General features: G+C 40.1%; 2 protein-coding genes and 1 long non-coding RNA gene across 3 annotated transcripts in view; 1 reads left to right on the plus strand and 2 right to left on the minus strand.

Moving 5' to 3' along the window:
- The window catches only part of LOC121469887 (uncharacterized), a 292449-nt gene extending 287502 nt beyond the window's left edge, over positions 1-4947 (minus strand). The window contains exon 1 of the mRNA XM_072928962.1: positions 4322-4947. Within this exon, the coding sequence (XP_072785063.1) occupies positions 4322-4947 (626 nt within the window). The remainder of the gene's footprint in view (positions 1-4321) is intronic.
- MFAP3L (microfibril associated protein 3 like) lies at positions 4445-24272 on the plus strand. The gene is made up of 3 exons (XM_002187380.7): positions 4445-4580; positions 15884-16279; positions 19088-24272. Exons 2-3 carry the CDS (start codon positions 15997-15999, stop codon positions 19948-19950), a joined length of 1146 nt encoding a protein of 381 aa, XP_002187416.4. The 5' UTR covers positions 4445-4580; positions 15884-15996; the 3' UTR covers positions 19951-24272.
- LOC140683949 (uncharacterized) overlaps positions 9484-24592 on the minus strand; it is a 60875-nt gene continuing 45766 nt past the window's right edge. The window contains exon 3 of the long non-coding RNA XR_012055639.1: positions 9484-10740. This is a non-coding gene — a long non-coding RNA (uncharacterized lncRNA). The remainder of the gene's footprint in view (positions 10741-24592) is intronic.

The raw sequence follows: 24592 nt of genomic DNA on the forward strand, positions 1-24592 counted from the left end.
ATGAATCTGACATTATTATGGTAACAGTTCTTAGACCTTTGGCTCATCCAGCATCCCCACTACTCCATTTGTGAACCAATATATCTGTCTAAAGACAAAAGCTCTCTCAAGTTTGACAGAGAACTGAAATTCTTCAATGTCTGGCTCAGCAACTCCATTTCCAGCCTTGAGCTTCATCTCATCAGTGTTCTCTGAAGCAATACTCTGTCTCCAGTTTTCAGTAGCTAGAAGGAAATGTACAGGAAATCATGGGGCAGGGAAGTTGTACAGGATGTAGAAAAAGAAAGGAACCAAAACTCTTTTATCTGTATTAAGTGTTCCAGTTAACCTCAGTTTATACATGGAAAGTTTTGTGCTGAGGAGAGGGATAGAGAGGTTCTTATCAGATCTTCTTTTATTTCTTCATGTCCTAAAAATTTGGTAGCTTTTTAACAGTGGTGCCAGACCTCTGAATCTAGTTTTCTATAACATCACTGTGGAATTTTCCCTTCAGATCACACGAGGTGTGGATTTCACCCTTTTCTCAGCTGCCAATAATTTATGGAGACACATCTGCCCTTGCCTTAGCACATCAGCACAGCTGCACTTTCTGCAGCACACATCACTGAAGAGCCTGAGCAACAACACTTTCAACACAGCTACAGGTGCATGCAGAAATGGTCCCCACACATGTTGTACAACAGGGAGAGACCTTTCCATCAAGAGAATATACTGCAAAGCCAGGAGGACCTCAAAAAGAAAATTCAACCACAATAAGCTGTTAATTTAAAGAAGAATCATATATGCATTTACATAAGATAACGTTATAGTGATCACATAATCAGTGGGTTTGTTTCATTTACAGGCTGTCTATGACATATTTCAGGAAAGAATTTCCCTCAGAAATGAGTGACAAAAGTGGATCACTGCAGAAAATGCCATCTTCAAACAAGCTGAGAATTTTTCCTCCTATGGGAGGAGCAAAGGAGGGAGTCACAGGAAAGGTATAAAACAATTTACTTTTGTAACCACAGGTCCTAAAAAATAAAACATAAGGAAGAATAAAATGCAATTCTTCAGTCCTGTTGACTTGTAGAGGATAAAAAAGGAACTAGCTCAGGAAAACAACAAATCCAGAAATGCAGAAGACAAATAGTTAGCATTACATGTTATTATGAAGTACAAATAAAAAACACCAAAAGTTCAGGAGCTTCATGCCTAATATTTTCTAATTTATTTTGAGTTGTTTCAAAAGGTAGGGAGGAGAAACAAGAACAAAACACAAGCCACAGTGCTCTGGGACACATCAGACTAAGATATTCCTGAAAGTACTAATACAATGCTAGGTACCAAAAGAAGGGTGTCTTTGCTGCAAGAATGTATGCTGGTTAAAAAAATTAATGAATCAAGTGCTTTGAACTAGCACCCAAGCTGTCTCTTTAAAGGTAGGAATACCTATCCCTTCCTGTGACACCTCCTCCCACACCATTCTGGCATATTTGGTGCAGGCCAGGAGTTCCCAGGACCATATGATTTCCCCATCTCCATCCCAAGATCACTTGCAAGCCTTTCAGTTGTCCAGTTGCCTTTCAGTTTCCCAAAAAATGGGATGATACTCAACAAAGAAAGCAGTGCTGGTCTAGATTGGATCAGTCTTTCAGATGGCAATAATGTGATTACAGATTATAAAAACCAAAGTAACAATCTTGGGTAACAGATTTAACTAAAACGCTGTTGGTATTTCAAAAAACAATTTAAATGAGGTAAAATAGCATGCTGAAGATAGGTATCCTAATAAATAAAGTTACTATATTCTCATCAGTATTCATGCAAGATCTAATTATACTTGGGGCTAGAAATTTTTAGAAAGAAACAAAAGAGTAATATCACCATACTGAAACAAGATATTTCTCATAATCAAAATTTCATTTTTACTTTATGAGAAATATGGCAAGCTAATTTCTAAATGGAATATTCCTTCATGTATTTACATTGAGTGGCATATTAATATAGCTGGCTTGCTGAATACTATTTTAAAACTTCCTTTTTCTTTAGTTTCTCTGCTGTTACCTTTCATTGTGCAGCACACAAGCTTGTCTCAGCCATTCCTGTATGCCACTCCGCCTAGTGGATGGAGGGACTATAACCACACAAAATGTACAATTTAATCTTATCTTAGATTTTTAACTGCATGATTACAAGGCTTCCCTGATTACACTGTTCAGATAAAACTATTAGCAATAGCAAAGCAGAACCAAAGTTCTGTATGCTCTAAGGTAAAAGGCTGACTTTAATCAAATGATGTTATAGTTTTATAGGAATAGAATCTGGTCACTATAGCACTAAGTATGAAATGTCAGGGTTTACCTACAGCAAGTATTATAAAAAAAATTGCCAATTTATCATTCATACATTTTCATGTATCTAGAATAATATTACAAAATTATTTAATCCCAGGTAAATCAGGGACCTTTTTATAGTTTAACCAGAGCTAGGGTACACATCCAGAAGATCTTTTATAGTTCCTGCTCAAATCAATGGGCCAGTCTTTTGCATGCAGCTGGTGCAAGCACTATTGGAAGTTGGGATGGAAAAATATCTCACTAAATCCACATGCTCACCTAACAGATGATAGTGATCTCCCGGAAAGGGCATGGAGCAAGTTATGTGGTGGCTGGCTCCAGCAACACAGGCTTATGTTCACTGAAACCTGAGGAGCCTGAAAGGATAGACCCTTTCAGAAGGAAAGATGTGTGACTTTTCCAAATACAAAAATTCGGCCTCATATCACATATAGATCTGACAGGCAGTGGCAGAGTGTTACCTGACTTAAAGGAGTTTGTAAGATTGGGGACTCAAATATCTGATTTGCTCCATCATCAACTGATAAATAAATTCTACCCAATTGTGTTCAAAACCAGTACTTCGAGATAGGAAGAAGGAAATACAAGTTCGTAATTAATGTGGTCATGCTGGTACAAATCACAAGTCAGTAACCAACAAGGACTTATGACTTAAACAGCTCCTCCCACCAAGTAAATGCTTTACTGGAAGAGTTAGTAAGCACACTCCTTGACTTACTCCCTCAGCTGCCAAGTTTGAAAACACTAAACACATCTTCCCCACTATCTTCAATTTTCTCCACTCTGGAGACACTAAACACAAGAAGCTCTGGCTGTCAACAGCCTGATCTCACCAGTGCCTGCACCACTCCCAAGAAGTGGATGCATCCATGTTCAACCCTCACACTTCTAACATGCAAGGTGGTGGGAGCAGGAGCCCAGGCCCTTGACATAAGTAGCCCAGCTCCCTGGAATGGGTCTGCCTCCCTCTTTCTGAATCCTTTGTTGCTATTCCTCTTCAGTTTCCCCTGGGCAGACCAGACACCTGCTTTGATGTATACCACAGTGTACTTCACATACACCTCCCCCTGCAATGAAATGCAGTCGTAACCCAAGTTTTTCTGGCAGTTGCAGCAAATGCTCTCTCATCTGATTACTCCTCCATGAGCAGAGGAACTTCAACTAGTGCTCCATGGAAGCAATCAGAAGAGGATAATAAGACCAAGGTCCAAGCCTGGCTGTAAAAGTACTACAAACATCTGGAAGGAAATGCAGACTCCATGGTTTAACCCACTGGTCTTGCCACTCAGCTGAAGGTCGCTCTACATCCTCCTCTTCTGATGCCACAAGGCCAGGGAGAGTGGCACAGGACAGCATCGGCACAGGTCCCTGCCAGATTCCTGCCTGCAGCTGGCCACCTACATCCTAATCCCTGCTTTGGCAGCTGCACAGCCTGCACGAATAGCACCAACCAAATTCAAGCACTTTTGCTCAAGATAAAAGACAGGTTTACCCTCTGCTGACAGAGCACTTAGACATCTATAGTCAGCGTCAGCTTCCCACAGGCTGGGACCTCCTCAGACTGAGCTTAAACTGGAGCTGGGTGCTGCAATCCCGCTAGGAATAAAGCCCTCGGGGAAAAGCACGTGTGCCATTTCTCTGAAGCCCAGCATTTTGATTCTCAAGATTACCTAGCCGTGCTGGGATGTTACCCCTTTCCTGCAGCACCTGCTCCCGCAAGCGTCTCTGAGAAGGGCTGCGCTGACCAGCGGCGGCTGCTCCGGACTGCCGACCCCGGCAGCAGAGGGGGCTCGCACCCCGCACCCCTCCTTCCCCACAGCGGCCCGGCGCCGCTCGCTCCAGGCCTGCCCGCCTCGCCCGCGGCCGCCGCACGCCCCGGCCCCGTCTCAGCCCCGCGGCCCAAGGTTCTGTCGCCCCCGCGGGCCCCGGGGCCGCCCCCCGGCCCGGCTCCGAGCATGCTCAGTGCCGCCCTGACCTACTTTGCCTGCCGGAGCCGGCAGTGGCGGGAGCGCACGGCACGGCACGGGCACGACGCGGCACGGCACGGCGCGGCACTGCGGCAGCGCCGCGCTCCGCCCGCCCCGGCCCCGGCCGCGGCCGCGGGCCCGGCCCCGGCATGGTGCTGCGCGGGGTGCGCTGAGGGGCGCGGCGGCGGCGGGCGCTGCCGCGGGGCGGCGGCAGCAGCGGCGGCAGCGCAGCGGCTGCGGCGGCGAGCGAGCAGGAGCGGCGGGCGCGCAGGTGAGCGGCGCGGGGCGCGGGCCGCGGTTCCCCGGCGGGCGGGCGGCGGTCCCGGGGAGGCGCTGCCCGCCGCCGCCTCCATCGCCTGCGCCGCCGGCACCTGCCGCGGCTGCCGGTGTCCTGCGAGCTGGCCGCGGTGCCGCCGTGGCTGCGGAGCTCCGCGGTGAGCCCCGGACGCGCTGTCCCGCCGGCGGCCCCGAGGCAGCCTGGAGGGCCGGAGCAGGGTCCGGTGGCCGTGCCGGGGAGCGCTGCAGCTCGGCCAGGAGGGCACGGCGCTTCTCCCGGGGCGGCTGTCGCTCGCGGCCAGCCCGGCGTGGAGCGCAGGATCTCCCCGCGCAATGGAGCGCAGTAATGCTGTGTTCAGCATGAAAGCTGAGGAGATTATTTCAAATCAGCACCGAGTCTTGAAGAAAAGTGGGTTTCGTTAGGCAAAAAAAAAAAAAAATAAGCTAATGAGCCCAAGGCTTTACTGGAGCCTTCCAGCTCCTGCACGCAGGATGCTCGCTCATGTCCCGCCCTGGGAAGGGGAATGGAAGGTGACACCTCAGTGCAGAGACCTCTTCGCTGGATCTGACTTCAAAGAGAGGTGACGATGTGCCGCTTTACATTTAAAATAAAAGATGCCTCCTGATATTTTTCTTTAATTACCCATTTACTTCACAGGCTAGCCTCATAAGACAACACTCAGTTTCATAAGTGAACTGAGGGAACTAGAATCTAACACTTCAGAGTGGTCTTGAAATAATCTTTCAAATCCTGTTTCTTACCAGGGCCAATTCCAGCATTATCGGACAAGGGAGCTTAAGAGAACACAGAGCGCTACTGAGCAGGCACTTTTCTAGTGCATTTGTCTGGAGAGTCTTCTAAGAGACTACACTTCCTAACAGCTCTCTTTCATTTGTTAGATAGAAGCATCTCAAATGGAGCTACTCAAATGGTTACTCTGATTACCCCGCTTGAGGAAATAAAAGTACCAACTGTGGCAAAATCCTAAATGCGCCCTCTTTGGTACATGTTTGTCTGAAGGACTGTAAAATTATTTCAAAAGGAGGAACACAACGGATGTGAAATGTAGCATTTTCCTTCTGTAGAGACATATTGTGAAAGAGTTCCTCTTTCACTGCAGTAGGACAAACTACAGCAGATCTTTTTTCAGTGGAGATGATGTTTTGCATGGCAGGAATCCTTTGTCTGGCTTAACATGTATAGTAGCAACAGCACCATTGGTATACTTGTGGTTGCTGTACTAGAAATCCTTTTTTATTAGAAATCTGTCTCATTCAGATTGCAGCATATCAACATCAGTTGATGCTGGGTGCAGCATACACAGCTGGAGTGCACATTGTACACACATTTTTTCTGAAGAATTTGGAGTTTTCAGAGGCCTGGACAAACAGCACAACAACAACAAAAAAATCTATATATTGTGTGCATATTTCCTGTCCTGAAGATTCATAAAGTTTATAGATAAAATCAGTTACTCTTAAAACATTTAACACATGGTGGGAGTGTGGGAGTGAATTCAGAAGTGATCTATTTTGTACAGCTCCAGTTGCCTTCCTGCCCCATCCCATCCCCTTTGCCTCCCTGCAGTTAAACAGGTCCTGCATGAATTTGGAGGAGGATGGAGTTGGCACAGAACCTGGCTAAAGCACATTCATTGCTTTAACCAGGGGAACAAAACCCAAACCCAGCCAACAGAGGGTCACATTTGTAACACAATGACAGGGGCTTCTGGGGAATGATTTAAAATGGAAAAAAAACTCAGTCTCCATTTCAGTTTTTGTCTACAGAGTTTGGAATGTGGGGCTGGCATTTCTTTTATAGTTTAAACTTCTTGCCCAGTGTAAGGCACCAGTGAGATGTGGATGCAATTTACAGCAGGGAGAGTGAGCTTGACAGCAGCTAAAACAACCTGTACCAAGCTCTGCTAGCAAGTTCTTCTTTCTCTCTTAGCAAATTGCACCTTTACTAGAAGTCTTTGCAGGCACAAATGCCTGTGATCCCACTTTGAGATGCCCTGAATTGTAATAATATGTCACCAGAAGACTGGCGTAAGACCAAGATCTTAGATATTTCCTGGAATTTTTCACTCCTGCAATTCTGAGCTGACATCCATTTATACAGACTTGTAGGCTTTTGCAAATATCTCTCTGTATCCTTAATTTTGTTATTTAGTTTTTACAATTGGCATTTGACAGTGGCATTTTCTGCCCATATACAGACCCGCCTTAGAAAAATCATTTCCAAGACAATGGAGAGGTTACCACTTTTCGCCAGTTACTGTGATTAAAATCATCCACAACAGAATTTTGGAGCATTTATCAGAGATAGAAACCTCTATACAGATGTGTATAAATAACTTTATTTTGGAAAAGGGCCACTGTATGTGAAGGAATTTCTTATTGCATTAAGAATAAGCTACCTAGCCCAGACCTAATATTTAATTGACGTGTGTCTGTCACACTGAGAGTTTTATTCCAAGAAAAGATACTTGCTGATATTTTTAAGTCATACAGGGGTCAGGGCAGTGCAGCTCTGTGTGTGTGTGTGTGTGTGTGTGTGTGGTTCCCAGTCTTATGTGTGTGACTGTGTGGTACACACACAGTACTGGATGCTGAGAAAGTTATGTGCCTTTACTATTACACTTTTCAGTGTGGCATAGACATAACCGGCACACAAGTCTAAACTTATGGAAGTTCTTTAGTAAGCTCTTGAGGGCCTTCAGCTAAATTATTGCATACACATGGCAATATACAGTCATGCTTGGAGAGGGCTGAATTGATCATGTTTGGGTACAAGCAAGGCTTGCACTACACTGCTGTGTAGTGCAGGGCAAAAGTGTTTGAATCCATCTTCTGTCCCCTTTGTTACTTGTGGAGGAAGGAAGCGCAGACACCTTTAACCTGAAATAATCACTTTCAATTGCAATCAGTCATGAGCACTTAGATTCCTTTAAATTCCCCCTCTGACAAGGTTAATCCTATCCTAATCATGGCATCTATGTGTAACCTCTTTGCCCTGTATCCCAGCAACCAATAACTTGAAAGCTAGTCATTAAAAATTATATCCATTTTACAGTTCTATAAGGATAGGGAAGAATAGTCATACTCAAATCTATTTTCTCCTTTTTTCTTTTATGTTCCAAATAATATGTCTTTTGTTAAGATAGCATAATATAAGCTATATCAGTGTACTGAAAACTTTCAGTTGATCAAAATTCAGAGTTTAGATAAAATTTTTAGCCTGCGAGGTCTTTCATATCTTTGTTAGTTTTAATTAATTAAACTTAGTTTTAATTTTGTGTTGTATTTAAATGTCCTATATCTGGAATTTTCCTTCTTCCTTTGGACAAAGAAAACCACTAGACATACTTAAGGGATGGTTAGCTTTGGCAAGCAGAGCACAAAGGAGGAAGTGGAAGGAAGTGAGCTGGGCCACATTCTGCATTGCTATGTTCTAAGCAGAGTCTCAAAGCCTTGCCAAGAGCATATGATATCTGTTGCATTGCTGACTTTGGTTATTTAAACTGTTGGCAGAATAATGCTTACAGAGTACTGGAATAAATAAAAGGTACAAGGTGCATAAATAAAATGAAAGGTATGTAGAACTTGGTGAGGCCAGGCAGAGCTCAGATGTACATGGAAGTGTGGGAGGGATTCTCTGTGTGTCTTCGTTGTTCCTCCTTTCTCAACAGAGGGAACTCTTAAGTATTGATGCATCTGCATTTACTGCAACAGCAAACCAGCAGCAATGCTAGAAGTTTGCAAGGAGTTAAGCAAGGGACTCTTAAAGCCATACAGTGTTGCTGGAATAAGAGCTTTGTGTATAAAACTATATTGAATGGTACAGCCTCCATATAAATACAAACACAGAGTAAATCTAGATAACCTGTATAAACAAAGTTTTTATTTCTAAGAATAAAATTCCTCAAAGCATTTACACCTAATAGAACATAAGCTGGGCCTGAAAAATCTCCACTATCGATAGTGTTGAATTTGCTTTATGATCTGGGTAACGTACAACTCAGTAGGACATTTTCATGATGAAAATGCCTTGATGAAAAACAGCAAGCTTCTCCACTAAATATAGAGCTTTGCTTTTGCTGCAGTCATTAAAATACCACATAGAAAGAAAACTCAGATTTCTCAGTCCTTATAAGAGTGCATAACTGAATTACAACTTTTTAATGATAAGTTAAGCATCAAAGTTGCATGAGTGCTTTTGTTGCTTTAGTGTATTTTGTGAAAAGCTGATTTGATACAGCAGAGATACTACAGTTACAGGAGCTGTGGCATCAAGAGGGGATTTTCCAGAGGTTTGATATTCTTGAGGTACTTTTAAATAACCTCTCCAATAATTGCCCACCAACAGTCTTCATTCTTTTTTAGATTAATAGATTAGCATCTCTTGTGTCCATTGACATCAGGAGAGTACACATCAGACCATTCAAAGAAATGGTTAAATCAATGGGTCCATTCAAATATTTAAAGTGAATGTAGGATGCCATATGCTTGCTAGTTTTGCAATATAGATACATGAAGTAGATAAAGAGAAACAGAGAAGAAATTTACAGTAAAAAAATTCGAAAACATTTACATAGATAAAGGCAACATGAAAACTCTTCCATTGTACAGCTGCTGAATAAAAAGGCCTATGCTTCTTTCCCTAAATGAAAAGTCTGGATATAATATTAATTTTCAATTACACTTTTTTGCTTGCTTCAGTATCTTATTACACTATGGAACCCTGAAACTAAGACAATTGTATCCTCATGATGCTTCTTTCCTTTGTTACCCCCTACAGTGCTGTTTGTGTTCAGACCAAAATAATTTTAGAAGACAAAACCTGATAATGAATAAGTTTTGATCAGGTACTGCCATTGATGGTAGAATAATATAAATTTCTTATTTATAAATTGTCACCTTACAAAACAGATTGAAAAATGTTTGCCTGTAAGAACATACCAATGCCTGCAAAACATACAATTAATTTATAGGCTTCTTTGTTATAAATTTTTTAAGACAGAAGCACTAGGAAAGGTCTCCAGATTGCCATACTGACAGCCCTTCCTGTTCACTGCCCAGGGTCATACACTCAGAGGGTAATGCATATACAGAAGTTAAGTCCACACATTCATCATAGGCTGTCATAATCTATGAATTTGTACTTGGAAATTATATACAGTCTCTCTTGACTCTTCATAGATTCCCAGCCCTTATTTTATCCTGTGTCAAGAAATCGAAACAACCACCTTGAGGGAGATGATTCTCCTCTATCCTTGTCAGACCCCACCTGGAGTACTGCATCCAGGCCTGGGATCCTCAGCACAAGATGTGGACAGGGTGAAGCAAGTCCAGCAGAGGGTAACGAAGATGCTCAGAGTTCCCTCGACTAGAAATAAGTCTTCTCTGTATGATAAAGAGGAGGTGTACTGTTCTTATCACATAAATGAAATGCAGAAAGCCAAATGCTTTTTTTTTAGGCTGTAATCAACACTTTAGCCTGACTTATAATTTTAAAATGCTGCTACTCAAAAAATTATGAAGGAGCTCATGAAGACAATTTCCCAGCATCCCATACAGCAATTTTTAAGATTAGACATATTTTTCCCATTGTCTTCCCCAAGGCAATTCTTGTATTTGTGTTTCTGGAGTATTCAAGTTTCTGTAGGCTGGAGGGGGCACCTCTGGGGGCCATCAGGTTCAACAGCCTTTTCAAAGTAGGGCCAGTGTATACCAGCTCAGTCAAGTTTTGAACTTCTCAAAGGATGTGAATTCCATAGCCCATCTGGGCAACCTATTGCAGGGCTTGACTGACATCTTGCTTAAATGTTTTTTTCATTTTCATAATTTCTGTTGTTGCAGCATGTGTCCGGTGTCTCATGTCCTTTCACAGCACATCTCTCAGAGGAGCCCATGTCTGTCTTCTCTATACCCTCCCATCAGGTAGCTGAAGGCAGCAAGTGTGGCACCAGGTGACTGAGCAGACATGGCCAGGGCTCAGCCTTGTTGAGAGATTTCATAAAGTTCCCAGGCAGCTGAAGGCAGCTGAAGAGACTAAATAAGCTGATAGCTGGGGGCTGCTGCCCAGCTGAGAAGCCCAAATCTAGATGTGCAGAAGGAAGCTCTTCATTTTACAGATGCCACCAGCAGGTCACCTATTCAATATAACCAGGGAAACAGAAAGCCATTAAACTACAAAGGACTGAAATCCCCCACTCCAGGAGAATGAAGGGCAGCTCTTCTGGAACCAAGCATTAATATTTTATCAAATGAGTAGAAAAATAAGTCAGAAATTCTCTGCTAGTTGTAAATGAGTGACATTTCTTTTCATCTTCATGTCTGGATCCTAATAATTAGACCTTTTCAGTAGGTGGTTCTCACTCATAAGCCTATGAACTGGCAGTGAGCTTCTCACCTGTGTGGCATAAGTTCCTTCATTTGCATTCCTGTTTCACTAACCCTGTTAACTTTTACTTTTGCCCATTCTTAAAAGACATTGCCTATGGAAACTAGGAAAAATAGCAAGTTTTTTTGAATAATAAAAAACCAGCCTTAATTTTGTTTTGTAGCATCAGCCTTTATACTTAATTTAAACAAGGAAGAACTAGAATTAAAATAATTTAATTTTCTTGGTCACTTACAAGCCAGGGAAGATAGGGTTAGGATGTTAAAGCTATAGGAGCACAATTTATGCATTATGCAGTAAGCTGGCTTCTTGTGCTTCACTTATGAATTGAATAACCTCACAGTTAATAGGATTACACATTATTCCAAGAACAAGAACAAGCCAGTCTTACAGATGTGAGCAAGCCAGGAAAAGGTATGCATCACTGCCTTCTTTTTCTATTCTTTTGTGCTCTGTCATCATGTTGTTCTGCACAAATGCAGCACTTACAACCATGACCCCGCACCCATAGTCTTTTTTTTTGGTGGCAGTACTATGGGAAGCAAAGACATCTATGACATGAAAAAATAAATGGTCAGTCAGAACATGTCTCTGATTAATGTTCCTAGATGTCTGTCAGTGCTAGATGTGTCTTCTGTTTAGACTGGTACCTGATCTTGGACACGGAAGTTGTAACTGCAGCTCTTCTCTGCTTTTTCACATTAATTAGGAGTAAAACTATCATGCTGCAGCTCTGCTTTTTCTGAAGCACGTTCCAGGGGACTTCTCTGGATAGGAATACATAGAGAGCATGCTAGAGCTGGCTGGCATGTAACTTAAAAGAAAAGCTTGTCACGTGGCTCAAGTCTTTTCATGTGGCTCAAGTCTTTCTTTGGAAGTTAATTCACAAGCAGTAAATTTGTTACTTTAATATTTTCAATTTACACCATTTGAGTTGGGAATTGAAAAACACAACTATTTAATCTGTGGACCAATGGCAAGCATTGTTGAGTGGCAAATGTTGCTCCAGATACAATACAGCAGGAAAGTTTCCTGTATACGTGTTCTAGGTCCTGGAGGAGAGTTTGGGGATTCCTTTCTTTCCATCTTTGGAGGCAAGCCTGAATAGCTCAGAAAGTCAAGGATGTTCTTTTGCCATTTCATGCATCACAAATTTAAAAGTAAAAAAAAAGAATAAAAGTATATGTAACCGCATTAATTATATTATACAGAGTTGGTTTTTTTAAAGTATTTTAGTGGTAACTCATATGCTTTGCTGATTACATTCTTTCCATCACCAGAAATTAGCTCTTCGTTTATAGTGACCTTTTCATGGCAAAAATGCTCCGAGACTCAATCTGTTCCTACAAAGCAAGTCTCAGGATTGCAGATGTCCTCATTCTTCAGAGTACTGTGTTACTCAGTCTCAAGGAGTTATTACAGGAATCTTTGTTTTAGTCTAGTCAATTCAGCTTTCTCTGATTTAGGTCAGATTAAAAGGTTACAGTTTTGACTGCTTTCATCAGGTTTATCATGGGTCACAGCTAATTGCTGCCTCTTGTGGCCAAGATCCTGGGTGACACTACTCACTTCTCCAATACTCTGGATTCTCATGCTGCTTTGCCAGATATCACTAGCAGTCCTGTTTTGGTCTCAGTCTTCTCTCCATTTAGTTGTGGTTAAACCATAACTCGTTACATCACTTACATTTAGCAAAGCAGCTGTGACTCCCAGATCTGTGGTCCCTGATGTACTCAGGCTGCTCTTGCACCTATGGCAAAGCAGGAGGACAGGAACTCTCAGCAAAACTTGCTTTGCATCAGCGTCTGCTATGAGCACATTTTCTACCCTTTCAGTTCTCTCTCTGCTTCTTCCTGCTTTTCTAATCTGACTAGCATTTTTGGTCACACCCAGCAGGTATGCAGAGGGTCCTGGACATTCAGGTCCCAGCATGGCCACCCTGTAATTTTGTTGTGTCAGTTGGGGCTAAGAAAACTTCTTTGCTTTCTTCCATCTCTTTTTGTTTCCTGATAACATTGGAGAGGATGCACACCAAAGGAAAGATTGCCTACTGCTTCCTAGTTGCCCTGGGAGCATTTGTCTAAACTTGTATCTTAAAGCACCATTTTTTAGAGAGGTCTCTTCCTGTCTCCTCAAACATATTCAGGCACTTCTCTGGATGGCATATGAAAGCAGCAACCTTAATTTCCAAACATTCTGCTTTAAACCTACTGCCTGATTATTCCTCATATTAGCCACCAAACTGTAGTTATTTCAAATAGAAATGTATCTGCAATACATTCTAATATTCTACATTCAACGAGAGAGTATATTCCCAGGAGTAAGAAGGAGTAGGTAAGAACCTTACACAGTAGGCATAAATTATTCATCTCTGTTTCCTGAGATTTACTGCAGCTATTTATGGTTCAATTCTGGGCCAGAATGAAGGAGTCAAACAATCAGACAAACAGTCGACCCTTTGGCCATATTGTGGGCCAGTCATACTTGCTATCACACTACACAAATGTGCTGTTTCTGCTTCCGTATGCTCTGTGTTTAAAACAAGTAAACATACAGAATAGGCAACGCCTTACTGCCCTCACACCTTCCAAACCACATCCCTGTGCTGTGCGGAATCAGTGGGCCATCAGCTACCTTGATCAGCTTCCTGCTACACTGTTGGTCCCTTCCTTACAGGTTTTCTGTACAGCTACTGTGGAGATGCTATTTCATTTCCATCTGGAATGCAAATTGCTCTCAGCAATAAACACCTTTTTTTGATTGCTACTGATTTTTCTGCTGTAAAAATAAATGATAGACCCAAATACAGTATAAGAAACCCCAGACATCAATTGGAACACACAGCTCAATCAGTTTGTATTGTTGTCTTTTGCCCTTCCCATTGTCTTAATCCAGCCAGTTTCTGTTCCTGCTCCTTTGCCAGGAAGTGTGATTTTGGGTTTTCTGTATTGCGCAATGCAGATCTGTGACACTGTACAGAAACATTTTATAGACTGAATGTGTGTAATCATGAAGAATATCAGTCTTCAAGGCTAATGGAGTAGTAGAAATGAGATGTAAATAGTTACTGAAGTGAATAGGCAGAACTGAAAGTTTTTTCCCAAACTGCTGACTCAGAGTGTACCTTCAAAAGCACAGACTCTACATGTTTTGCATAATTGGAAGTAGATTTCTGAAGTCATTGTTTATATAGCTTTATATGACAAATGAGATTTGCATATCAATTTAAAGTTAAAAATTATTCTGTCTCTTCAAGAGAAATACTTTTCACATTTAGTAATTATAAAAGAGAAAAAACAAGGGCAGGCTTGAAGCTGGGACAGACCTCTACAGCAGTTTATTGAAAAGAACATAGGTTTTCATTTCTAGTACTGATTCATCCTGTAAAATGGAAGAATTCATTTGCTTTTTCAATAACACCTGTATGTATTTGTGTGAAAGCAAGTTCATTGCTTTACAGAGAAGAGAGGATGCGTAACAAAATTACCTAAATCAAGTATTACCAGTGAAAGATGGTAATGTTGCTTTCTTTCCTTTTTGAATACCAAAGAAACTAAGGATGGGGATTTTTCATTGGTTTCTTTTTGTTTTAGTGTTTCATTTATATATAGAACTGATCTAGGAAACTGATCTTGTCAGCAGTTACTATGTGTGCTAAGGCAAATGAGTTACCATGAGTCAAATGTATATTTAAGAAAATATAAACGATTTTGAAATGGAATTTTTTCATTTGGGGAAGTTCATTAGATAGTTTCCTATATTCAGATTCCAGATAGATTCCTCTATCTAATAAATTTCACTAAGTTTCAGTTATTTACCTTACAAACACGTGAGTAAAACCAGTATAATTGGTTACTCTGTGATTTTAACATGATTTGTGGTCTTTAGACTCTTAAGTGAAATTTTCCAAGGTGCTCATTTTGAGGCCAACACTGTGCCTTCAGTCAGTACTGAATGCCAATTGTGTTCACTGGGAGCATAATGAGGCCAATAGAGAGCCCTTTTGTAACCACCCCCCCTGCCTCTGTCCAGAAACTGAAATCACTGCTTCAGAAAGGCCTCATTGTGGGTGATTAGTTGAGGGAAAATACTGAGGGAGAATGTGCAAAATGTTTAATGCCCCATAAGGAACAGAAAAGCCCTAACTTCATTTGTATCTCAAAGGAACATTAGCCATAATTATGTTACTAGCAAGTACTCTTCTTTCTGAATTTTCTCTAAAAATAACAACTCTGAAATTACTTTATCAAGCATGAAATACCCTCTTTTAAGAACAATCTTCCATGCTATATCTGTATTTTATCTCAGACAGCAGTAGCTTAAGAAAAGTGAATGGTCTGAGATGTTTTGCTGTATGTGCTGCTATGTTTGTGAAGAAAAAAAAGTGTATATCAAAGATTGCAACATTAGAGCCAAAAACCCTTCCTCGAATTGTTCTTTCTTACACTATGTTTCCTAGTTCATCTAAGACCATGCATGTGATAGAGTTGCAGCACCAAACTGGTAGTGACAGCTTTTAACATGCTGTACCTTCATTTTTCCTATTGGTTTTGCAAATGGTTAAAAAAAAAAAAAAAAAAAAAAAGGAAAAAATCTGTTGAACTTTTGACATAAAACGGTGGCTGCTACTGTAGCTAAATTGCTGCTAAGTGTCTAGGTGATAAAAGTGATAAAAGCTTTCTCCTACACCTGTCATTTTGAACACCATTGTCAGGAAAATGCATGCATCTTTTTCCAGTAAGGATAAGGACTATGATAACATTAGCATTTAGACAAGACACTGCGCTGATGATTGTGAAATGCATTAATGGATGTGTCACTATTTTAAAAGAGCGTATCTAATGGACTGTTTATATATGCTGTCTCACTGTACTTATTTATTTATTTTATAGGATATTTTAAGCATTAAATTGCACAGATCAAAGTAGAACTCTCCTGTGACCTGCTCACCTCAAGGACTCAACAGAATTAGTTCCCAGCCAGTCGTGTACACCACTGAAGGAAAATGGACATACTGAACAGCCGCCACTTTTTGTACTTTCTGCCTACCACACGCCTTGTCATCTTACTAGCAGCTTTGACCACTGCTGAGGATGTGAGTAACAGCACTTTCAACCGCACTGACACACACACGGGGGCTGCGCCTGTGGTCATCTCCCGCATCGACCACATCATAGTCAAGGAGGGCAGTAGTGCCTTGATCGACTGCAATGTCCAAGGGAGCCCCAGCCCGCGTTACAGATGGTACAATTCCAATGGCCGCCTGCTCCAAGAGGAGGAGAATAAAGGTAGGATCTTAGTAATAGCACTGATGTAGCCTGTCCAGAGACACTTCTGATTTCAGCAAGTTGACAAATAACCTGAATTTAATGGCCTGGCTGTGGTATTTTCCTGTGTGAAAATAAATGAAAGCTTGGTGGCAGTTATAAATTTTTTATGCACACCCCAGAAGAAAACAGTAATGTTTTATGTGTTATTTATAGCAACACATAGCAAGAAGCTGAAGCAATTAACAGAAGGTATAGACAGGCCTCTTGTCATTGGAAGACTTTAGGTTTGTTCTGTTTCTCATTCTGTCCTCCTTTGTTCTTCTCTGGCACCAAAAAAAGATTAAAAAGCTGTTTCCCAACACAAAGGAGGATTCTTATGACATATGAATAGTTTGTTGGTGTGAACTCAACACAGCTAACTCCCTGGTATGCCTACTGTCTTTATGTGCAGTGCCATGGTAGTGTGAGAAAAAGGAGATGCCCTGAACAACCAACTGCAAAAGCTATGTAGGGGAGCAGTGAGAAGGACAGGCCAAATTTGAGCCTTCCTGGCTTTAGTTAAGACTCTTCAGTGGCATTTGCCAGAGACCATAATTACACATGAGCTTATTTTCTTTAAATGGAAAATTTGGGTGATAATCCTAGTTATACTTCTAGGGAGTGTTTGAGGGGAGTGTGGGTGTATGAAAGGTGTTTTTCTCATGTAATCCTTCCATAGTGACTGCTTTGTTCACAACATGATGAAATAAACTCTTAGTTGTAAGATAGTGTGCCTAACTAATGATTGACCTGACAGCGAACTCTGCTGTGACAGGAGTAACAATTGACCCAGCTTGATGTGAAAGAGCAGTGTGTATCTGTAAGAGCTTACTGCATAACTGATTATGTTTTACAGTACAGCATGTTATCATTTTCTGAGTTAAGCTAGAGAAAGGAATTACTTGAGCTATAAAGCAGAGTTTTGAACATGATTTGTGTGGTTGTGGCAACCACAGAGATTAGTGTGCTAGAATGTGTTGCTAAGGGTCACTAATAGAAAATTTCCCCTTTAGTTAGGCATCTAATTTAGGTCTTTGTGTAGTCAGCTGAGAGAGGTAGCTAAAACAAACATTTAGGTAGATGAGCAAAAACTTTGACCAAATCAGTAGAAAGTGCAGATGTAGTATTAAGACAACATGACTTTAACTTAGACTTTCAATAGTGCAATACCTCCTTTAAGAGGTTGTCTCTCTGTAAGAAATGTTTCCTAGCTTGAGACTTTTCTTTGTGGTGCTAAGTATGGCACTGAACTGGTATCAAAACTCAACAATTATACATTTTCTAATAATTGTTTTCTTATGTGGGTCAATATGTCTGTCAGGATCCACTGGCATGGACCCTGTCACTGAATTCAATGCCATTATGTCATTTTTAACAGCTGGAGCCAGGATACATCACAAGGCATCTTGTTATTTCACAATTAATTGAAAACTACTTTGAAAAAAGGACCAGCATTCAAATTCAAAGAAATACTGAGCAGCGAATACTCTGCATTTTTTGTTATGCTGGAGGTGGAGGAAGAAGTTTCATCTGTTACAGATGCTAATATTTCCTCTGTAAAGGAGTTTTCCTCTGAATTTGCCTAAATTTAGCTGATTGGGGTGATTTCTTTTAATGTGAAGTCTGATTTAGACTGAGCTTTTATTAGTTCTGCAGTTTTTAATTTCAGGCAAAATGATTCAGCTGTTTTCAAGAATTATGCTAGGGTAAAAAAATATGGTTTCATTTAAGTTAAAACTTCTAAGAGGATAAAAAGATGTAATTAAGAGCTGTCTGTACACATGAACTGAGGCAGGGATCTCGTGGGAATACTTTCTATTTAGGCTTCTACTGGAGATAATGTAAAACAATTTGGGTAAGCCGTGTTTAACTAGAAAAACTTTGAGGAACTGAAAATCTTAATTCAATACCAATGAATTAAGTGGCAAATACAGTAACTTGTATCACTTTAGCAATGACAGGAGTTACGGCTTTTTAACATGTTGTTTCAAATGCAGTTTCATACTTAAACTTTTCTACTGTGCCAGGTTCAAAGAATATGAAGTGTTCATGTATATGAAATGTGTATTTCCATGCAGCAGACAAAGTCATCAATTATATTACATTGATAGAAATTACTTTTAAATGTAAAAGAAGTTCTGTCGTGGTGTGTAGAAGTTCTTACCGACAAATAAGGCATTCCCTGTCATGGGTCTTCTCCTTTCGATCTATTTTACTCCTCCTATCCTACTTCACTCACTTTAAAATTATACTTCAAAATCAATTTCTCAACACCTGAGAGGGTAGGCAATGTAGTATATGATGTCTGCAATGTTAGGGTTTTTAAAGTTTAACAGAATTATATGAGAAACACCAAACATAACACAATTGTAAGCAAATGCAATGTCAGGGAACAAAACAAGGAGAGTTTAAGTAGGTTTTTTTGCCTCACAATCCCATTGATCCTGTTCTTTGAGGAAGTGTGACCTGTGTTTGGGAGGTTCTCTGGAGTAATCCTATCTTTGTAGCTTAACTGACCACAAGACTGAGATAGATGGGATGCATATTAGCATTTTCTATGAGACCCTTTTAGGATGTGCTCTGACTATCCAGAGTTGTTGTCAGGGATTTGACAGTATTAGTAACATTCTAGGATCTCAGGCCTTTATGAAGGTAAATTCTTTATCTTCTTGTGAACATTATTTCCTTCTTCCAAAACCTGAAGCCAGTTTGATAAAATTTGATGTTTAAGACTATGCTGATCATGTCACAAAACACTTCTAAGTTACTCTGTTTCCTCTCCAACAGGAAAATGGTGGTTTCTTGACAATGGGCTACTAAATATTACCCGCGTATCATTTGAAGACAGAGGTAAATACACGTGTGTCGCATCTAATACATATGGCAGTGTTAACAATACTGTCACGCTGAGGGTTGTTTTTACCTCTGGAGATATGGGAATCTATTACATGATTGTCTGCCTTGTTGCTTTTACCATTGTTATGATACTGAACATTACTCGCTTATGTATGATGAGCAGTCATCTGAAGAAAACCGAGAAAGCAATCAATGAATTCTTCAGAACAGAAGGGGCAGAGAAACTGCAGAAGGCCTTTGAGATTGCAAAGCGTATCCCAATTATCACATCAGCCAAAACGCTCGAGCTTGCCAAAGTAACCCAGTTCAAGACCATGGAATTTGCTCGCTATATTGAAGAGCTTGCTCGGAGCGTACCTTTGCCACCTCTCATCATGAACTGCAGGACTATAATGGAAGAAATTATGGAGGTTGTCGGTCTAGAGGAGCAAGGACAGAATTTTGTACGGCAGGCGGCAGAAGGCCAGGAGACCACTGAAACAGATGAGCTTTATATGATCCAAAACGCTTTGACACGCAGTGAATCTCCCACAGCTGACTCGGACGCATCGTCACTGCATGAGCCACCTCAACAGATTGCAATAAAAGTGTCAGTTCACCCATTGTCCAAAAAGGACTGCATGGATGGTCAGTCACAGGAAAGCATGCAGTTGGACACCAAGGAAGAAGACACTCCTCAAACACCAGCACTTCCTGCAGAGCCCCCTCCTGAGCCTTCTGCTGAACTCAGTTCTGATGACACAGCATTGGCAAATGACAAAAATACATGCATTATATATGAAAGCCATGTATGATAGTTACTCCTGAATCTATGCATAGCAGGAAAATCAGGTGGAGCTCTTTTAAAAATACATATTGTACTTGCCGCTAAGCCTTACCTGGAGACTATCATAGCAAAAGCATGTAAGTGGATTATTTGGCACTTTCTTCTCAGTTTGAATTTAGTTTACCATGATGTATGGCAGACTAATTGCTATTACATTAATATTAATTGCTCTTTTTGATTAGGAGTATTTCCAGGAAACATTTACCTCAGCATTTTCTAGGATGGAGTCACCTGTAGTGGCTCCTGGAAGTCACTGGTAGTCTTTGTTGTAGGACACTTGAACTTACTAAACATAAAACTGGTTTCCATTTTCTTCCTTCACTCTTGTTATTTCCATCTGTTGCATTTTTGCAAATATTAACTTGTGAATTTGAAATATTGCCCAAGAGGCAGCACTCTAGTAGCCAAATAAAATCCTAATAGATCCCATTTACAAAGCCTGTTTGCTCAGCTGCATTGTGATTTAGAGGGCTATTAAAGAAAGTTAAAATGTTTCCATTTCATTTGAGACCACACTGCTTAGCCACATGGGAAATAGTTTTCCCTTCTTCATGGAATGAAGATGCCAACAATTGTTTGTTTGCACGAAGAAACAGCTTTGAGGTGTATATTACAGATGGGAAAGCCATGAGAAAGTTGCAGTTCAACAGCTCTGCAGGGATTTTTTACATACATTTGAGCATTTTCTATGTTTCCAGAAGTTTATATGGCAAACAGCTACAAATATGCAGGATGTCTTGTTTTGAAGTAATTTGGAAGCAGTAACTTGTACCACCTTACCAGAAGATATGCAGGTTACATAACAGTCCTGCAAATGCCAGTAATCTGTTGATAACAAGGCTGAAATAGCAAAATTCCCTTTTATTTGGCTTCTTAATTTTGATATTCTGAAAATTAATCCTAAATTCATATATAAGCATCAGTTTTGAGAGTGTTGTATCCAAACTGAAAAAAATATTATCAAGTGTCCTATAAAATTACAAAGACAGTCATGCAAACTGTTAAACATGATATAATTGCATTGAGATTTTGGGAACCTCCTACATGTAGGATGTTCACTGCTCAAGTACATGTGACTCTACCCCAGTAAAGCTTTAATGATCGTAGCAATTGTGGCATTAAAAAGGATCAACATCTCTGCCAGGAAATGCCAGGAGTAGAAGGGAAGTAATAATTTCTCTTGCAGATAGACAATAAAAAGTACCTTCTTTGCAGTGAGTCTGGAAAGAAAGCACTTACAAGGAGTTTGTGTAGGGTTAATAGCATATTACTTAATTACCTGACACATTTAGTTTGGAACTAATGAACAAAACTATCACCCTATAGTGTTTAAGAAGGATTGTAGTATAAATATAGACACTTAAATCTGGAATCAAGTATACTGTAGAAAAAGAAGTCTCTTAGGTCTATGGGGAGGTGAACCATGGATGCTCTCTGGACATTTTAACAAAGCAGCCACATCTCCATAAGGTGTCTGTTGGAGGCAATCAGTTATATTAACTGCACAGGTAATCAAGACCAGACATAGTCAATGTTGCAGGTACATAAAAGAACCCTTGATAATGAACTGAGGTCTTGTGTCAACTTTCTCATGTTAAACTGCAGAGCCTCACCAGCAGTGAAATACAGGAATACGCCATGACTTACATAGGTGATGCAGAAATGGCTCCATATGCATCTTTCTGTGGTTATAAAAAAAATGTATATGTTTAATAATGGTCTTCAGATTTTACAACCAATTTGTGAGAAATGGCAGCATTCAGGTGTCTCATATTTTTTTGTGCTCACCACAGTGGCAGGTTTCTACACAAAATGCATTTGCACATGCCCAAAAGGAAACATGCAAGGGCAAAGTCCATTAGGAATGTGACTGGAAATATTTGAATTCCAGCAAAGCAATACAAATGTAAGACAGAAGTTAGTTTAAAAGAATACCTTAAAGAACCTCACTTCTGACCAGTGTGATTGACCGTAGTATGATGTAACCTGTTAACTTCTTGTCTCAATCCAAAGGACATTTCTGTTGTGTTCACATCAGTTTTTCAAGTTACTTTATTTGCTTCTTATATGAAAAAGGACAAGGGCAGGAAAAAAAGCAAGAACTTGCACTAAAATCCTTTACTTCACCTTAACCTCCTGAGAAGAGGTACATTGATGTTTCTGCCTGTCCAGCATTTACAAACAAAGCCCATGCATTCTAAAGTTACTTACCTGGTGCCCAACTAAGATTGCACAGATAAGCAAGGATATTCTCCTTGAAAGCATAAAAAGAACTTTTAAATTACACTTTATATTTTTTTAGAAGTTATAAAAATATTTATTACAGTATTTTAATTTTAATCTTTTTAAACTATGAAGTTTTTACAGTAGAGATCAGACCCCTTCATGTATGTCTATAGTGTTCTGACCCTGACTGCTTCATTCAGGCTGTCCTCCAGCCTCTTTATTATTTATTTATTGAGAAACATTTGAGAGCAAACAATCCCCATGGATTTCTTCAGTATCGCTGTGTAAACTTCCTTGAAGATACAAATGATGTTTTTCCCTAGAGGTTGCCCACAAAGGGCATGTTTGAAGTACACACAAACGCACATTGCAAACCACACACAAGCAACTGGTACTTGGATTAGATACATGCAGTACCTGGAGTGCTGGATTCCTGCTGTTGCAAGGTCAGAGGGAACCCTGAATTTTCTAGAGCTGGAGTCCTTCAGAGATGAGAGCTCACAGGTAGGACTGCTCCATCCAGTCTGGACATTTAGCTTTGTGTTATTATCAGAATAAAAACTAAACAGCAATGTAGCTGAAGAAAATACAGATTTTATACAGAACCGATGGTTCTGGTTTATGTGGGTTTTTGGTGGTTTTGTGTCTGCTGCTCAGTGTCTTATGCACCCATTATATGACACTTCTAAGCCTAAAGCTCTTTATACACTTTCAGGAACTTCCTTTGTGGAAGACAGATGGGAAGCAAGACCCAAACTTGTCTTTCCTGTTCCAAACTTTCTGGCTGTGCTATTATAAAGTATGCAATTGTGTCTTGCAGTATTTCTTAGCAAATGGCTATTTTGTGGTCCAAAACCACAATTAACAAACATAAAATTAATAATGGCTCTAAGAAAATATTAATGTTTGCATTGTTACATATTTCCATGCACCTTAAGCACTTCAGGGACATTAATCTGTTTCCATCATTGGACTATGCACACTTTTTGTTACAATTTACTATTTATTGTACCACCAAACACTAATGGTTCTTAAAAGACTTAGAATCTGGAAATTGCATTCTAAAAGCAAAGGAACACCAAGCCAGGCTTAATAAGGAAAAGAGATTTGCACAATTATATTTATACCATTTTCAAACAATTTTGCCAAACTTCATGAAAGATGACTAGATTTCTGCAGCAGAAGAAATCAGTGTTGGATTTGAATTTCACACTTACTATTCTTTTTTCAGTAAATGTAAGACCATACTAATCAGACCACTTAAACACAGTGTTCAGTACCTATTTTCTCAACATTTTCTTTTTGAGCAGCATTTGTTTCCTGCTGATCCTTTCTTTGTTATCTGGTTTGAGCATGTTTGTGATGAAATCTACCCTTCTGGGGTTTTTTTGTCTGTCATATAAAAAATTTCAAAGAATCCATAGACCAGCATTTTGTGCAGGTTTGTTGGTACTTGGTAAGGCACAGAAGTACACTCCTGTGCTTAAAAATTACTGTATAATCATAAGACTTGCGAAATGGCATATACAGGCAGATGTTGATTTTTTTTAAATCAGTGCCTGTTTTATTCTAATGTAGATAACTATGTCAGTTCCTTGATTTGCAGTTACCTTTTGACAAAAGTACTGTAACATATAACCAGGGCTTTTTGACTTTCAGTTTGGTCAGATTAACTAATTCTAGAAAGTGTTAACAGTGTCAGATTTTCAAAGTTCTCATGGGATATCTTGGCAGCATGCTATTTTAAGAGTTGGCCTCTTAAGTATGCCATATTTAGTGGGACAACTGAAAGCTTCTTAGATGCAAAGGAAATGCTTGCACTAAAGTCTTGTAAGTTATATTTCATTTATTATGAAGTCCTTTTTGATTTTACAAGAAATGTAAGACAAATATGAATGTGTTCTTTTGAGAAGCAGTTGGTGTATTTTGATTTAAATAACTGTTATGATTTTATAGCTCACGGCTGTAAACCACAAAAAGAAAAGTTCATGCTGAAATGGCAAAATGAAATGTGATGTAGCTTGTACATTGGTCATTGTTTCAATAAAGAATTTGCACAGAGTATTCTGAGTTTGTACACATTCAACAAGATGTTTACACTGCCACATCATCACTTTCCCACAGAAATGGATACTTAATAGCCTACATCCTGCACTAATTTTTGGAATAACCAGCTCAAACCTTTTCTATGTCTATTTTTTTCTCTCCCTGTCTTACCTTCCTATACCTTCTTCTGTCCTCAGCAGCTCTGCTGTGCCACTTCTCAAATAGGAACAGAGTGAATTTAGTTGTCAGGGCAAGTGTTTCTGCACCCCAGGCACCTCTGTTCCAAACTGACCTTTTATAAGTTCCCAAATGGATTTTTTTCCCCCAGCTGTACCAAG

The sequence above is a fragment of the Taeniopygia guttata genome, chromosome 4 (assembly GCF_048771995.1).
Source record: "Taeniopygia guttata chromosome 4, bTaeGut7.mat, whole genome shotgun sequence".
Taxonomy (NCBI): domain Eukaryota; kingdom Metazoa; phylum Chordata; class Aves; order Passeriformes; family Estrildidae; genus Taeniopygia; species Taeniopygia guttata.

Bases quoted from the DNA above. Each gene is read 5' to 3' on its own strand.
- MFAP3L (XM_002187380.7), top strand. From the start codon at position 15,997: ATGGACATACTGAACAGCCGCCACTTTTTGTACTTTCTGCCTACCACA. The intron at 16,280-19,087 runs GTAGGATCTTAG...CCTCTCCAACAG, and splicing joins CCAAGAGGAGGAGAATAAAG to GAAAATGGTGGTTTCTTGAC.